This window comes from Lasiosphaeria miniovina (assembly GCF_030549165.1).
Source record: "Lasiosphaeria miniovina strain SMH2392-1A chromosome Unknown B0T26scaffold_3, whole genome shotgun sequence".
In the NCBI taxonomy this organism is placed as follows: domain Eukaryota; kingdom Fungi; phylum Ascomycota; class Sordariomycetes; order Sordariales; family Lasiosphaeriaceae; genus Lasiosphaeria; species Lasiosphaeria miniovina.
The window spans coordinates 3,345,163-3,362,187 of NW_026848222.1; the positions used below are offsets into that span (position 1 = coordinate 3,345,163).

General features: G+C 54.1%; 2 protein-coding genes across 2 annotated transcripts; one reads left to right on the forward strand and one right to left on the reverse strand.

Annotated features, from left to right (window-relative positions):
* The first annotated feature begins 868 nt into the window (after positions 1-868).
* Positions 869-5,936, forward strand: B0T26DRAFT_227474 (uncharacterized protein). Its single transcript, XM_060433872.1, has 4 exons — positions 869-1,088; positions 1,286-1,473; positions 1,554-5,657; positions 5,720-5,936. Exons 1-4 carry the CDS (start codon positions 1,015-1,017, stop codon positions 5,761-5,763), a joined length of 4,410 nt encoding a protein of 1,469 aa, XP_060298511.1. The 5' UTR covers positions 869-1,014; the 3' UTR covers positions 5,764-5,936.
* Positions 5,937-6,529: 593 nt separating this feature from the next.
* B0T26DRAFT_851555 (YjeF-related protein N-terminus-domain-containing protein) lies at positions 6,530-9,708 on the reverse strand. Its single transcript, XM_060447643.1, has 2 exons — positions 9,284-9,708; positions 6,530-9,190 (listed from the first exon to the last, which is right to left on the reverse strand). Exons 1-2 carry the CDS (start codon positions 9,396-9,398, stop codon positions 6,951-6,953), a joined length of 2,355 nt encoding a protein of 784 aa, XP_060298512.1. The 5' UTR covers positions 9,399-9,708; the 3' UTR covers positions 6,530-6,950.
* Positions 9,709-17,025: the final 7,317 nt, after the last annotated feature.

Sequence of the window (17,025 nt, forward strand, 5' to 3'; positions counted from 1 at the left end):
TCTTGAGCCTGGAAATAATAAATCTGGGAACCCATTGGACCGGGCGCAAAGAAATTGGTAGCGAGTCGTCGACGAGCTTGTCTCTGCTGCCTTTAACAGCGGATGCCACATCAAGGGATAGAAAAGAAGCGCAACGCAGAGGTTATATTCGGAAAAGCAAAGTGCTTTACTGCACCCTGCCTTTTCGCCCTGCATGGAGGTTCGGGAAGATTGGGGGATGCCCACTTCGTCCTGCGTGGTACCCCCCCGCCAAATTCCCCGTGCTTGTCCATCGGTAGCTCACCCTTGCGCCTCCCCCCAATGGCAGATAAAATATCTCATGGGGATGGAAGGGCAACAGTGGAACTACCACTGTTGCACCAAAGCCTCCTCACCTCCTTTCGCACGGCATCCAGTCTCCAAGTTATTGGATTATCCTACTTTTTCTTTATCCTGACCCGAGCACTTGTCGTTTGCTCGCAGAAATTTCCTAAGAATTGACCAACTTTCGTGCTTTTGCCGCACTTCTTTTACTCCGTTCGCCGAGTACCCCGGCCGGGCTTTCCTTGCTCTACTTTCTTCCTAGGCGCATCGATACCCTCGCTCGTTCCGCCCGTAGCGTCCTGGACCCTGCGTTCAGTCAGTCCCTTATTAACTAGAACAAGCTCAATGGTCGTTGGCGACCACTCTAGCAGTGCTTCCACAACGGCCGAACTTAGGGGCTCCACCGTCGCGATTGTCATTCAAAGTTTGCCCGATTTTTCGATGCCAGTTATAGACGTGTCCCGGTGCCTCGCAACCCGCGTCTGATCTACTGCAACGCTCCACGAGCCAATTCCATGTTTGTTCGCGCCGCGGCCAGGCGCTTCGTGTAGGCTGGGGCTCAACTTTTGCGGTTTGGTCAGCCTTGCCTGCCTACCTACCCCTGAAACCCCATCGTTGCCAGCGCTCGCCGTCGACAACATTTACCCACAATCAGCCATTTAACCTGCAGTTGCGGATAGACACGACGCAGGTCAGCGAAGCCAGCCCGAGATGTCGCTGAATGGCCTGGACGGTGCAAGCGTCAGGGAAGCCCACGCCGCGGCCGTCGCCGAGGCTGGAGGATGGTATGCTTGCCCCCCCCTATCTTGTCCGTGTCGTCGCGCAGGCGTCACATCCACGGCGCATATCTTTGCCCTTCGCTTCGCGGCACTTCAATTGCTCGGCGCGAGGGGCTTGTATAATTTCCGCGGTCAATTTCGATCCCCATTGTTTCGAACCATTGCTCTGGGCGGAGACGCTGACCCAATGGGTGCTTAAATAGGTTCCTCCTCAAGTACGTCAGCCGCGATGAGATTGAGTTGCTAGATCGTGGTAGCGGCGGCATCGTCGAGATTCGCAATAGCATATCACAGTACAACGAGACGTCGCCATTGTTTGGGTTTCTCAGGTACAGGCGTAGGAATGTTCTCATCAAATACATGCCAGAGGACTGTTCCAGACTTGTTCAAGGTTTGTTTCAGCGCCCATAGCCAGCAATGTCCCTTGCGTTTTTGTTCGGAATGGAAATGTTGACCCATTGACTTTCGCAGCCCGAGTGACTGTCCACTTCAATGCCGTCTGCGAGCGCTTCTCACCTTACGATACAGACTTCGAAATCACGAATGCGAAGGAGCTCAAGGATACAAAACTCTCGGCTGCTTGCTCGTTGCATGCTGCATCTAACTCAACATCCTCCTCAACTAGTTCGCTGCGGAGACGACGGTTGATGGAAATCACTGAGGAGGAAGAGGAAGAAGAAAGAGAAAGGAAACGACAGTCGATTGTTAAAGAAGACGGCGGGCTAAGGCCTGCCGACGGACACCAAGATTCAACAACCACATCAACCTCCCCTATTATACTCGCCTCCGAGCCGCCGGTCAGGTTAAACGCAGACCTCGCGAACTTGCCCGAGGCATCGCGCTTTACCGACGGTGTGGACCCTCCCTCTTTCCTGGGAGTCCCAAGACCTTCGTCGCCTGCCAAGTCCTTTGACGAGGCAACACGGCGAATGTCGTCACAATCATCCCGCCCCGACCTGTACTCTTATCCCCATGGAAAGTCACGGGTGAAGCTTGCTCCTCGGCCTTCTGCGGATATAAGCGGTCGGCCGCGGACGTCTGCAGGATCCGCAGTTTACCGGCCGGTCTCGACAATTCCTGCGGGCCTGAAGTCCTCACTAGCCAAGGGTACCAAAAAAAGCCGGTCCCAGGACAACGATAACGACGAGGATGGTGCCGAATCTTTGATCGAGGAAGAGCCAGAAAGTGGCTTTGAGCCTACGTCAAAACGTAGCGCGGAAGCTACGCCATTAAACATTATCGAACTCACGCGGCCACATACTAGCAGCGGTGCGCAAGCCGCAGTCACTTCATCCCATCCTTTTAAGTCAATTTTGCCTACATTGCCACCACCGCCTAACAAGCAAAATGGCATGACACCTGAGAAAGCGCGGCTTCTAAAAGCGATGAAGCTGAGGGAAAAGAAGAAGATGCTGGGTCTGCAAAAATCACCAGACCAACAATCTGTTGAAGAGTCATCTGAACCCGGCACGCCAGATTTACCAGAAGAGGACGCAAAACTAGATGCATCAACTACAGTCAAAGCTGAAGATGTGCCAGTCGAGAGTGAAAGACATGTTCCAAGCCGTTTATCGGCGTTTAAGGCCGATTCTGGAATTGACGTTGGTCCAGATCATGCTTCAGTTGATACGCATATGGATTCTCATCCAACCTCACCCTTTGCTGCCTCTGACATGGGTGATTCGACCAAGGCCTCGTCTCTGTCGGAATCGACAGATGAGACAGTACTTGCTGCGAAAGAGCAGGACCTACCTCTTTGGACAAATGATGACCACGAGGACCCGGTTTTATCACCGGTACCTAGAGATGATGGCGAGCCTGCTACAGAATTCGCGGCTAGAAATGAGTCGGAATCATACGACAGAGAACCAGGCGTACCTGCCTCGAAAGAAGTCGAGGATGAGGAGTTGAAGGAACAAAGACGAGAGAAGGAATCGGATTCTACTGAAGAGCTTGACGAGGAGGCTGATAACACGGACCCTGTTGGTGAAGACCTCATAGAGGCTCTTGTTGAGGCTCCCGTCGAAATCCCCGTCGAATCTCCTGTCGAGGCTCCCGCTGAAGCTGCCTTTGAGGCTCCCGTCGAGATTCCCGTTGATGCCCCGGTTGAGGCTTCCGTCGAAGCTGCCGCCGAAGCTGCTGTTGAGATTTCCGACAAGACTCCCGACAAGGCTCTCCCTGAAACTGTTGTAACAGGAGATGTCTCCCCAGCCCATGTTCTACCAGTATCAAAATTTTCTTCCGCGGCACTGGCCCCAAGCCCGATGGACAAAGGTGTGGGCCGTTCAACAAATACAGAGACAGCGGCAAGCCCAGTCACTCCTGTTGGCACAGTCCAGTCAAACTCCGCAGAGCTATCGGAGGAGACGTCACGACCACTGCGGCTTCGAATTCCAGTCTCGAAATTTTCGGCACATGAGACCAAATCTCCTATAAGCCCGGCAACCCGAACAATTCCATCAATTATCACACATGTATCGCGAGATGACCATGCGGTGGGAGCTCAAACCGAAGCAATTAGAAATAAGGAAGAGACTGAGATTGGTGACGCTGTCGAAACAGCATCTATCGAAACAAGGCGCTCGAAGCGGGCGCTCGCCCTCGAACCTATTCGAACTGACCTCGATGCGCTCGAGAAGGACAAAAGACATTCCGAGATTAGTCTCTTTGATGACGACGGTCTTATGGAAGAGTTGCAATCGGCAACTGTGCAACAGGCGAAGCCAATCATGGTCTCCAAATCTCCCATAACCCCTTTTATCCCTAGTGATTCTAGGAAGAGTCCGGCCGGCCTAGATAGCGGGTCAACAACACCCCGGTTTGTGAGGACCGTGTCGAATCCCATCCGCGGCCCTCTGCTAACCCCTGGAGACGTCTCGACGAGCTCGGCAAGGGCTGTTTCATCCGGCGCAGCTTATTTGCACAAGATAACACAGCAACAGGCGACCGACTTGAGACCCAAAAGCAGCAAGATAGGGTCGAGCATCTCGCAGCGCATCAAGGCGCTTGAGAAGCTTTCCGGGAGTTCTACTGTAGGGGATACGCCGGTTAAAGAACGCCCTGCTTCAACCTTTTTCTCGGTACGGAAAACCAGTGGCCGAGAACCATCAAGGTCACCGTCTGTGGTTGACAGAGCAAACTCGTTGACAAGGGGTACGACGCCTTCACCCCCCGAATCCCGAGAGTCGTCTCCAGAAACCGGAAAGAAAACACCGCGCGACAGATCCGGGTCTCTGGTGAACAGACTTTCTATGTTCGAGGGTGGCAAAATGCCTAGAGGCAGGCCGGAATCGATTCAAGTAACGGCGCGCATTGTCCGGGATCCAAACCAGCCTTTCCCCCGGGTGCCCGAGTCAAAAGCCGATGCCACCACGGAATACGGACAGTTGGACTTGAAACAGTCGCCATTAGTTGTAGATGTTAAAAAAAAGGTCCCCTTCCCGAGTTTGAAGTCGAACTTCAGCCACGTGTCAGCGAAAACTTCACCCGAACAGGATGTCCAACTTGAACGGAAGCCTTCACTACTGCAAAGGCGTTTCTCAAAAGGCCGGAGATCACAGTCACAGGACCGGAACAAGGAAGCATCGAAAGAAGAAGACAAGCAAGAGACCGAGACGCTGCGCCCGAGAAGACGGTCCTCTTTGACTGTGGTGAAAGACTTCATCAAGGATCGTCGCGAGTCGCTCCTTGGCGCGAAATCTCCCTCGACTGACAATTTGAATCTTAACCTGTCTTCTACCTCGGCGAACCTCGGGTCTCCCGCCCTCCCGACGCCTTCGCGGTCTCCTTCGCGCCCGCCCTCCGTGCACCAAAGCCTTTCCTTCCCCCGGCGGCTCAGCATTAGCAGCCGGAGGTCATCTATAGAGCAAAGCAGCCCTCTTGTGTCTACCAACAATCTCCTCAATGGTGCCATGTCCCCTTCTCGCACAACAGAAGCAAGCGGCGAGTCCGAGACGGACGGCAAGAGCACCAATGGGGCAGATAGAAGGGCCGGTTCAAGCTCAAGCGGCTCAAATCCAGGATCGGCGGCTACCAGTCCAACTCCGGGGAAAAGCGCTACCAGCAGCCGTACCTCCCGCTTTATCCGTCGTCTATCCAGCTCGCTTGGCTCCGGCAGGAAGAATATCCCTCCTTCTATTTCGCCCACAGTCGCCGAGGAGGAGGATGCCGACGTTGAAGCTGCAGGTATGATCGCCCCGCATTCACGGGGAGGTACGTCTGCTGGCGCTACGACACATCACCAGCCAAGCATTGTTGCATTCATGGGCGATGTCAATGTGCAGTTTCCCGACAATCTCTTGTGGAAGCGTCGCACGATTTGCCTTGATAGCCAAGGGTTTCTGATCTTGAGTGCGGTTCAAGGAGCCGCGGCATTGACTACATCCGCCCCGGGCAAGGATAGGCACCACCAAGCAGGCGTTATCAAGAGATATCACATGAGCGACTTCAGACTACCATACACACCCGAGATGGAGGTACAAGAACTGCCAAACAGCGTGGTGCTCGACTTTGTGGATGGCAGTGGGCTGCAAATTGCATGCGAGGACAGGGCCGGGCAGATGAATGTGCTGCAAAGTAAGTTTTGACGTTTGGCGAGGACGTGAAGTAGTAGAACTCCTTACTAATTAGCGCGACAGTACTTCAAGAAGCCCACCAAAACCACACGAGTTTCGGACTGTGATTTTTCACCATTCTCTGGGATTAGCCACTGGTCAACCTGTTCATATCAGTGTACATATTGTTTGATGACCATTTTGCCTCCTTGTCTGTATTCTACTGCACGTCCGAGGGGCTGGCAGCTTTCTCTTCAACTATTCTTTTTGCCCTGGAACAAAAGACATTACCACATCACGGAGTCTTTTCTTGGCTTCAATCTTGGTCTTTTTCCTTTAATGAATGGGTGGATTGGCAGGGACGCAGGGTTTTGCTCCGTTTGTGCAGCTATGGTCACCTATCTACCATGCTTCGTCATATATGATACCATCAATCTCATTATTGTGGGGGATCCTCGAAAACATTTTTCTTTCTTAACTTTGATGTGTACTTCTTGAACCCGGGGTGGTGGTGAAGTCGCTAGGAAAAGCCGACAGCTTCCCTGTTTGGTTTCTTTTCGTAGTACTCTGCCGAGGAAACCCACGCGCTGGAGCAGGGAAGAAAATGGTGTGAAATACCCCGCGAGCTTTTCGTGAACCCGACGGATGATAGTCAAGGAGAGTCAGCCAGCCCCAGGTTCTTTCCGTCTTTTGGTAGTTTGAACCTGGCCGGTCAGTGTGGCTAACTCGCGTTGTACCTTTTTTTCTTTTTGTTTCTTCTTGAAGCCCTTTGATCATTTCTGTTCTCTCCTGGTACAGAATCGGCACTCAGAACCGTTGGCGCAAGTAATTAGTTGTACATATTTTATATAAACATGTGGAGAGAGAAAGATGGATATTGCAATAAAAATCGACAGTCTACCACATGTTGTTCATTTTCCACCTATTGTTACTATTATGGAAATGGATAGTGTAAGGCAAGTAGACAAGTAGGTACATTGCTTTGAAGCTGTACACAAGCAATTGTCAAGCATAGCATTAAACTCCGACTCAAACGCTCCGACTCGGGCAATATGGGTTGGTAGACGGGACAAGAACTCTGAAATGTTTGAGGAACCGGCCCGCTTTCAATCCACCATAGCAACAAGAAACCAGAGTACAAAACAAAAAAAAAACTAGCAATACAAAGCACCGACTCCTTGCTGAGAAAACCCGCCCCGTGAGAATGCAAATGTGGCATCGCTACAAAACCAAAGGCTGCCGCAACCCCTTGCCCCAGTATGACAACAATAATTCCCCTAACTTTAGAACGCTTGACGGGCCCCCAGTGCAACCTTCATACCAACTCGTCCTCGTCCATCGAGAGGCCCTGGTACCTCATTTCCAGCACCCACTTGTCGTCAAAGTCGATGCCCCGGCGTAGCTTGGTGCCGGCCTTCTTCCAGACGGCCGGGCCAAGGCCAATGTCGACCAGGAATGGCTTCCAGTCCGAGACGGCGTCGTCGGGCAGCGTCGCGTCGCCCGCCAGCACCGTCTCGCTATCGTCGTTCTCGGCCGCCATCATGGCCTCGACCAGTCCGCGCTTGGGGGCGCCGACGGCCACCACGTATCGGGGCTTGACGTAGAGCCGGTTGCCGTCGATGACGCTAACGGTACCCGACGAGGGGTCGATCCCCGTCGGGATATCGACGGCGAGCACAAACGCCTCGTTCCGGTTTGCCCACTCTATCAGCTCATAGACGGTGGCTTGGTCGCCGTTGCGCAGCTCCTCAAACGAGATAGCCAGACCGAGGAGCGCGTCGATAATCAACATGACGGGCGCCGGGTTTGCTAGGCTGCTGAGTGATGTCCGGGGCGTGTCAATGGTCAACATGGGGATGCTGATCTTGCGCAGGTGCTCGAAGAAGTCGCTCTTGGAGAAGATGCGCCCGCCGAGGTTTTTATAGAGCCGCACCTGTTGGCGCACATCTTCGAGTAGGTCGCGTTCCCCGCGCTCCAGGCCCACCACGCACACGAGCACGTTGATGCCTTTGTTGCGAAGATGGCGAGCCGCGGCGACGGCCCGGCTGCCAGACTTGTTGTTCCCGGCCAGAACAACAACAGTCTGGGGAGGCGGATTCCCAGACGACGGATCGACAGTGCCGGCGTGGCGCACCTTGATAGCTGGATCAGCGAGAGCAGTCAGCGTCACCTGGGCGATTCCCCGGCCGGCGTTTTCCGTCATCATCTCCTCCGTCAGGCCAATCTCATTGTGCGCAATGTTTTCCAGGTTCAGCATCTGCAGCGCCGAGACGGGCTCTACGCGGCGGTTAGACGGGAGCATGTACAGACCCTGCGCAGTGGCAGGCGTCGAGAGCTGTATAAATCTCTTGTCAGTGGCCACGACCGTCGTCGATAGCCGACTACTCGGCCGGCTTCCCTTGAGCGACTGGGTTCGGTAATGGCTTACACCAGAGTTGACTCTGCTGGGACCCGGACCAGTGGCAGCGCCACTAGCTTTGCGCGACTGTGATCTCCGGGTCACCGACACCTTGCTCTCGCCGCGGCGCGAGCCTTGCCTGCTTCCCATGTCTCGGCCGCTCAGGCGCTCACCCCCATTCAAGACACCGTCGTCGGCCTCGCTGTTCCAGAAATCATTAGTTGCTTCCTTGGTAGGCTTCTCTTTGGACTTTAGTGTTGCCACAGGCGTATCCAGGACGTTTTCCGAATAGTGGAGATTCTTTCCACCGCCGGTGCCCAGCCTGGGGCGGGGGTAGCGGTTGTGAGAGACTAGGCGGTCGGCCTCGTCAACCTCGTCGTCCTTCCTCATCTGCTCAAAGATCTGCTGCTTGTCAAACTTGGCGAGGCTGCCCCCAAAATCAAAGTCTCCCGCCTCCTGGACGTCTGTGACGTCTTCAGATGCCCACCCATTGTCATTGACAGGCCTACCTCTGGCACTGTTTCTCTTGAGTGAATCGAACGGTTGGAATGATGAAGTACTCTGCAGAATAGGCGTCTGTCTCCAGCCTTTCCCTCGGTTCGCAGTCTTTGGGGCTTGAGGAGATGCCTCAACTTCCTCGGGCGCATTCTTGGAGTTTCCAGTCTTTCTCTGCCGCCGCTTCTTCTTCTGCACCGCTGTTTGGCCGTATTCGAGAGCAACCTCTGGCACGGGCAGCTCGTCCGCAGACTCTACAACCGCCGCCTGGTTTTCTATCTTTAGGCCCTCTATAGACTCGGAAACGACAATTGCGGGGAGAGGATCCGGCTCGTTGAACTCATTTTGCACCGACGGGGAAACGACTAAGGGCTCGGGATCCCGCTTTTCGCTCGTATTAGGTTGGTGATGCGCAGAGTCGGGTCCTCGGTTCGGGAGAGAGCCGGGGCGCTTTCCGACGGCCACAATGGCAGGGTCTATGAATGCGGACTTGGCCGGCGGCGCTAGCGGCTGTGTTTGCGGCGTGACGGTCGGTGGGGTTGGTGCCTGAGCCGCAAGGAGCGGGTTTGTAGGAGCGACCCTAGGGACTTCCGAAACATCGACGATGTTTGAGGCAGATATCGTCAGCCTTGGCTCCCATTTATTGGTGTCAAGTATCCAGACTGAGAGGCAGAAGAACTGTAGTCAGCATCCATCGGTAGCTTCGCTCGACGCAGGAGGAAGAAGTATACACAGGGAAATGGGGCCAGGCTTACCGTTGCTCAGAGTCAAGCCAGAGCCGGCTTCAACGGCGCTGATGGTACCTTTGAGTCTCGTGGGCGGGTCGCGCAGCGTCACCAGCATCTGCAGGCCGATGAACTCGGCTGCCATCGCGGCGGCGACGGGCGCGGGTCGCGCTGATGTTTCTGAACGATGCAAGACACGACGCGTGCGCAGATTTCGACGTCCCCGCGGCCGGGTCTCGTCCAAGGAATCGGGTAAAGGCCGTTGGATTCGGTGGGTGTGGGGTCGACGAGTTGAACTTTCGGGCTGGTTTGGTTAAATGGCGGAAAAGTGCATCAAAGTTTCCCTTCAGTTCAAAGTTGGCCCAATAATACGGTTGCCAGGCGAATTTAGCCCACGGTCAGAGCTTCCTCCATAATTTGCTTATCGATACGCCTCCATCGCGTGGGTACGTGGGTCTGCGAGTTTGCCAAGAGCCGAATGGTCGTGCCACAAGCCGCAAACTGAACAGATTGCGGGGCATTTACGCTCAGCCCCCAGGTACTGGGACCGCAGGACTGTGCGTAAGCTTGCAAAATAGGGTATTCCATACTGTGCACAGGAATGGAGGCCCCCGATTAATTTCTTGTTCCTGATTCAGAAGCAAACAAACCGTCGCCACCGGTTTAGCTTGTGAATGCTTGACAAAGATGTGAGCGCGACTCTATGCACAAGTAACAACAAGAGAAGAAGAATTCAATTCTAGAAGCTTCCAATGTACAAAATGACGTGCAAATGAATGGCCGTCAATCTATTTTACTGTTATCTGCCGAATTCATTTCCCTCAATTACTAGCTCACTGATTTGAGCGCCTTCGAATCTTCGACTCCGTCGAGAGGGAAGGTGGAAATATTATCAAAGTGAACTGGAACCGTCTTTGACTGCTTGACTTGTGACGGTGATGCCGTTGACGTTGTCATGTAAAGCAAAAGACAAAAACCCAGCAGGCCCAAGTACTGCCTCAATTTATTAACCACTCTAACGGCTTTTGAAGCTCTTATTGGTTCAACTATGCATCTAGCTAGGTAAATTCCGAAGCACCTAATTAGGCAACGAGATAGTTGGTCATCGGTCTTGTACAAACATTTTGTCGCCTAGATTTAAGCCACTTTGAGCCACATCCGAGTTGAACCTCAAGAAGGCCCTCTATGACGCTCACTTCCTGATAGTACTACTAGATTTCCTTTGTTTTCTTTTTGGGTATAAAAGGGCCTTATTTTCTGTATTTCTAGACCTTTTCAGACGGACAAATCAATGCGCTGTCGACTTCGATCACGTGCAACACATTTCTCATGCCGGCAAAATATCAAATGGTTTTCAAGGGATGAAACCACGTCTTCGATCCTATTTATCTAATTGCCTTTGATCTGATATTATGTTATATTTCGTCTGCTTCAATAAGGCTTGCCTTAAGGAGGGAATTCCACATTGATCTAATGTATATTGGTCAGTAAATAAACATGGAATTATCTCCCGACTCCTAACTAAATCAGATCTCGAGACATTCTCAGCTGTCTCTCACAAACGGAACCGCTGAGGTATCAACTTCAGTGACACGTAAACAGCAAATGAAGATTCGGCGTCAATGTCAAAATGTCGCCCTTTCCGGCTGCGATATTCAATCGCAGTACATCCCCTGGGTCTTATAACTCGTACTGCCTGAAGAATACAGAGCTAACAAAGTATAGCCAATTTTCTGGGTTCTAGTTGACGCCCCTGGATATTTAACAAGCTAACCCAGAAGAAACTTTCTCATGCTTGCTCCCGTCGCCATGCTTCCGGCCAGTGTCCAGCATCAACCATATGCAGCCATCGCCTCCTCGTCTTCGTCAAACACATCTCGGCCCCTATCCGGGGCAGCGGGCGGCGGCCGGGGAGCCACTTTAGGGGCTATAAACTGGGTAATGGTGGCGGGCTCCGCTTTCTTTTTCGCCGCCGTTTCTGCGCTGTACAGCTTATTATAGAAGCCCACGACGCGGGGATGCGCCATGACCTTCTCCTTCTGGAAACGCAGCACCTGGAGTCCTTCTTGGGTGGTCGCACGACTGAGGGCGACGTAAGCTTGACCCTTCTCGAAGACCTTACCTAGGTCGACCTTGACGCGCTCCAGGGTCTGTCCCTGAGCCTTATGGATCGACAAGGCCCAGGCCAGAATCAGGGGGAGCTGTTTGCGAGAGGCCTGGACCTCGCCAGTGGGCAGTTCAACCCTCCAGTCCTCGGGGACGCAGAGAATTGTTCGGTGAGTGCCGTCGACGGCGTGAAACTGCACCAGCGGGTACTGTATGTTGTCCTTCTTGCTGGAACTGTCAGAAAGCGCGTTGCTGAATGCTCGGATCCGCTTTTTAGTGTCCGAGTCGGCGTCAGATCTGGCCGCGTCGTCAACGTGAGCATTCTCAAACGTCGATTCGCTCATGAAATCAATCACTGTTCCAAGCGAGCCGTTGACGAGCGTCTCGTCCATGTTCTTGATGAGCATCACTTGGGCGCCCTTTTTCAGCTCGATGGCTGTCGGAGCCATCATGTTGGCGAGCAACCTTTCCCGGATTGCTGGGTCACCGGTGTCTAGGGAATCGAAACGATAAGACTTCCCAGACAGAGCCCGCAGACGTTTCTGATTTGAGCTCTCGACCTCATTTCTAGTCGGGAATCTAGATGATGCGGGTAAGCCTAGCACCTTGACGCATTTCACAATGCAAATACTAACAATTCTGTAACCTCAAGCCCGTCATTGAACTGAAGAGGTCTGCTCAGCGCCTGGAAGTTCCGAACTGTCTGCTCACTAATCCTGCCCAACCGCATTTCGTTGAGCATGTCGGCAAATTCTTGAAAAAGGTCAGCATGAAGCACGTAATTTTACCACAGACATCGCGCCTACCAGGATCTTTTTGACGGAACACCTCCGTAAGGCCTATCGTATGATCGATGGACATGGTCCAGGTAGCTGCATCAAAAGCAAACTTTGCCTCTCTCTGCTTGCTCCCGTCTGGCACTGGTGGCAGCTGGAAAAAGTCGCCGGTGATAACTAACTGGATGCCGCCCCAAGGTCGCCCATTGTTCCGAATCGTCCTGCCAATCTGGGACAGCTTATCGAAGAGATCACCATCCACCATTGATATCTCATCAATAACGAGAACCTTGGTTTTGAGCCATCGATTCTTTGCTTTCAAGTTGCGCCGAATCTTCTTGACCAAGGTTGCGGCATCCTCTTTCCCGAGACCGATGCCCGCGAAGCTGTGTAGCGTCATGCCGCCGATGTTGCATGCAGCGAGGCCCGTGGAAGCGGTAACTGCAATCTTCTCTGGGTCCCGCGCAAACTTCTTCTTGAGCTCGCTGATAATGGCTCGCATCAATACAGACTTTCCGGTACCGGCCGGACCCGTGAAGAAGACGCTCTGACCATTCTCGACCACTAGGGTTTTGACATGTCTTTGCTCGTTGCTCAGCATTATGGCCGTTGCTGCCTTTGCCGCAGCATACGGCTTGACATCATCACGCATGTCCGAGGCAGAAGCGTCTTTATTGCCCGGCACTGCCACCTTTTGCTGCGTTTTCAGCTGCTTCTTTCGGGCCGCAATCTCGCTCGCCGTGGAATTCCACTGTAAGCCTCCCTTAGCTTTTGTGGCCACTGGGGGAACGATCTTGGGTTGCTGTGGGAGTTTCTCCTCATCCATTGCTTGCCGTGATTTCCAGTAAAGCTGTCGCGGCTTCTTCGTCGCCTGAAGAGGTAGGTCGTCGTCTGGAGACTCTCGTTTTGTAGGCAGTTGTGAAACGGTGTCAGCCTGACGCTTTGGAGGTCCGTGGTGCGAAGGAGATGACTGAGACCAAGAAAGGCCGCTGGTGTTGCTTGCGGGGGGAGGGCCATGCTTGGAAGCCGGCAGGGATGGTAGAATGGAGGGAGCCTGAAAGTCCAAGTCTAGGTTCTCGTCGTCGCTGAAGTCGTCGTCGGAAATATAGACAGCATTTTGCAGCGTGTTCGATTTAGATGAGGTCGAAGCAGTAGGGGTCTCGTCGAGGAGATTGATCACGACGGGCGACTCCTTGAACGAATCGGCCGTGTTATATAAAGAGGCAAACGCCTTGCCATTGACGACCCGTGGTGGAGGGAACTGGGAAGTGTTCAGCGAGCGGTTTTGTAGGGGATCGGCGGCTGAAGGAGGTTTCGAGGCGGCATATGAGCCCGAAGGCACACGGGGCTTCCTCAGCATGTCGGCGACGTTGCCTGAGTGGGCTTGGGTGTTGCTGGAGCTGGGGGCAGGACTGCTGGAGGGAAAGAGCTGCTTGGCGAGGACATTACTAGAGGTCGAGGGCCGGGGCGGGTTGTTCACCGCGGCAACCCCCTTCTCTACAGCCCTGTTAAACATTGGGACGGGACGGCCAAGACCGGGATCGAATCCAGCAGCGTGGACATGTGCAACCCAGGGAACCTCAGCATGCAAAGTGCTCCGCCCGCGGAAGATGGCGGCTCGACGGAGGACCAGGCTCAAGATTCCCGCCTTCATGCAGCTCCCAAGCCGATAGGGGCGCCGTCGGCTTCAGGCGTGTTGTCGGGGAGTGGACTTGTGTTGAGCTCGATTGATTGATCATCGGGGGTTTGCTTTCGAGGGATGGCCGTCGCGTCTCGTCAAAATTTAGAGGGCCCGACCGCGTTTGAGGGGCGGCTCCAGGACGCGAAGGCCCGTGCCCAGTGGTCTTATCGGGTAATGATAACATTGGATGGCGGGAAGCAACCTTCTCTGGAAGGGTTCGGGTTCAATGAGAGAGACTCGGAGCTCAGATTTGTTCGCTGCAACAATTTAATATAAGACAGTCTTGTATTCGTCTCTATTTCGTGAAGCAAGTCTTTAATTTTAGCATTCACGGATTGGTGCTTCCAAAGCTAGAAACTTAGCACAACAACCTAAGCTGTCTGCAAAACCAGAGCCATCTGTTATTGGCCTTTCGCTCAGGCCCAAGAGTCGAGATGCTTGGACCTAATTGGCACTGTTCTTCGCTCACCTCAAGCCTCTTTTTTGGCCAACCCTGATGCGTCTCGGAAAAGATGGTGAGACTTGTCATCGGTGCTTGTCTTCAAGGTTGTATCTTATTACAGTCCTTGACTCTCTCGATAGACTGGACTGCACCTTACCTGCATACATGGGGTCTCTTGCAAACAACTGGTCCTGGACAAAAATATTGTCGATCACCAGACTTTCTCCTGCCCCTGCCATGCAAGCCCAATTGGCGACCCTGGCCAGAAACCTCCAGTCAGCGCTTCTGGTGGCTGAACACGTGGCCACGCGCGTCCCGGGCTGCCGGGCCACGTCCGGTTTCGGATTGGCAGGAGATTCGGAGCCAGGGCCGCTAGAATGCTGCCGCAAGCCGCATGTGCTCAATTGCCATTCCATTCCCACCTAGGGCGGCGCCGGGTGCGGTTCGTCAACTTCACCGTAACGTGCAGGGCCAAGACATAAAGTGTTGGCGTCACGCTGAGCATATGGCCCGTGCCAAGATGCTGCAAACCAAGAGTTGCTCCGTGGTTGGACAATTGCTCTTCCAATCGTGTTGTGATCTCCTACCCCTCCTTAGTCCAATGGACCCCCACTTCAATTTGACAAAAGATCGCCGTTGTCTTGAATGACGTTGTTGAGCAAGGCTCTGTGGGTGAGACATTGAAAAAGCCGTGTCGATCTCCCTTGACACCCCAGCCAGAAAACAACGGCATTCCGCTTGATGACAATTTTGCACATAGAGGTTATGGCAAAATCAGGATGAGGGAAACACACCAACACATATCTGCTGATTACTTCGCATATCTAATCACGTCGCCGAGCCTCCGACTCCACGCTGGTTGCAACAGGATTACTGGGCATTTGCTGGGCATTTCTGGGCAACCTTTTCCCAGCACTTTTTGCCCGTAAGGCGTGTTGATACGCCCGACTATACTCGGAGGACACGGCTGGAGCTTGGGCGCAGACCAGCATTCCTACGATATCGCCCACGCAAATAAGATAGGCAGCTGGTATCGGTAGATAGGCGGGAAATGCTTAAGTGCCCGCCGAGGCCGCTCTAACCGCGCAGGAGCATCTTGTCAACGAGCGAGGACGCAACTTGGCTCCGCGTCGCACCGCAGCCCAACCGCAGATAGCGGCGAGCCAATACGTCGCCAGCAAGGGGCAGAGCAGTGTTGAGGTCCGGTATAGGGCTGCCGTCGCGCTCTTTCCGGGCGTCGGTGCTGCACAGTGATGAACAGGTAGCCATTGTACACGCACACTCGTACCTCCTCATCCTGCGGTGACTTGCGCCGGTGTCTGTCTGTATTCGGTGACGAATAGAGTGCGACGACAACAGCGTGCTTAACCGACAGATGGTCAGTAAAGCACGGCAAGGCCGGGAAGTCCCGGCTGCTGCACGACTCTCCCTCGTTGTTGTCCGCATTCTGTCCGCCGCCCCCAATAACTTGATTGGCCAATGTGTTCACGGCTGAGGTTTTCCTATGTTTGTGGTTGTGATGATCATCATAGCAAAGCTGTTGTTGCTGTTTGGTGTAGCTGGCTATGTTGTCGATACCCTACCTAGGAAGGGAGGACGACATCGTGGCCCGGGATCGAGAGGGTTGTTGGGCCCTTGCGGAGACGGGACGGGTGGGCTGTTGGCTTGGATAAAGAAAACTTCACTTCTGTGCCGCGAAGGCGCTAGAAGTCGGTGCAAAGTGACAATGATTTCCGAGCCCGCCTAACAGGCCCTGTTCGCACTTTTCGTTTGCATTTGCGAACACAGCGGACCCACTACCAAGAGCGCCACTGGCACTAGCGCGCTGGCCCCCCCGTAAATCATCCTTGCAATCTGGGCTGGGGGTGGGCGCTGGGGGCAAGGTAATGGCAGAAGCTCCTCGACGCCGTCCGTCTTGGCCGCCCATGGATTGGATAGCAAGAAGAGAAAAAAAGTACTTATGGAATCCTGCGCCTCCTTCCCAGCTCGTCGGAGGTTGTCCATCCAGAGCCGCGATTTCTCGGCACCGTTGGCTGAGAAGATCCACTCGTCCACCTCGCTGCCTTCTCCCTGGTACCTACCTGGTAGGTTTGTTGCCCGTCGTCATAGTTTGCGCTGATTCAAGCTGACAAGAAAGCCGAAGCTCACACCTTGCAAGCCCGCACGCCGCCAAGCACAGTCTGGGGCCTTGATATTCGCCAGCAGGAAACCTAAGGGGAGCCGACCTGTTCCGTCTTCTCGCATCCACTCGGCATTGACGATACTTCTTCGTTCGCCTTCGCTCGACCCCCACCCTCGAGTGACCCTCCCACCCGTCGAACCTCGCTCCCGCTTCCGAAGACCTACGGTTTTCTGAATGCATCGCCATCTCCCCGCTCCTTTTCCAGTTTCGGCCGAGCTGGGGCAGACGACGTGAGGACAGAGCGAGCGCAGATCTGACCCAGCGGCGTCCCAGCTCGACCACGGCTGACTCGTGTGCCTGCCTGACGTCGCTTCTTTGGCCTGTACCTCCAATCCGACTCCGGGGCTCCTGGTTTGGACTGTCTCGTTGCGTCGGCTACCTGTCGCGTCGAGGTCTTGTCCGTCGCAGTCGCCGCAGTCGCTGCTGTCGCCTCTTCATCTCTTCACCACTTTACTGTGCCCCACACGCCCACGCACGAGCCCCCACCGTGCTTACCTGTTGCCTTCCTGCCTTACCTCAGGAGCCTTACCTCTCGTCCCCGTCAAACGGCAAGCTGCCAGTTGCTGACAGCACGAGCTCGAGACT

Excerpts from the sequence above, each read along its gene's own strand:
- B0T26DRAFT_227474 (XM_060433872.1), top strand. The coding sequence starts at position 1,015 with ATGTCGCTGAATGGCCTGGACGGTGCAAGCGTCAGGGAAGCCCACGCC. Across the intron at positions 1,089-1,285 it reads GTCGCCGAGGCTGGAGGATG|GTTCCTCCTCAAGTACGTCA; the intron begins GTATGCTTGCCC and ends GTGCTTAAATAG. Across the intron at positions 5,658-5,719 it reads GCAGATGAATGTGCTGCAAA|TACTTCAAGAAGCCCACCAA; the intron begins GTAAGTTTTGAC and ends TTAGCGCGACAG.
- B0T26DRAFT_851555 (XM_060447643.1), bottom strand. The coding sequence starts at position 9,398 with ATGGCAGCCGAGTTCATCGGCCTGCAGATGCTGGTGACGCTGCGCGAC. Across the intron at positions 9,191-9,283 it reads TGGCTTGACTCTGAGCAACG|TCTGGATACTTGACACCAAT; the intron begins GTAAGCCTGGCC and ends TCTGCCTCTCAG.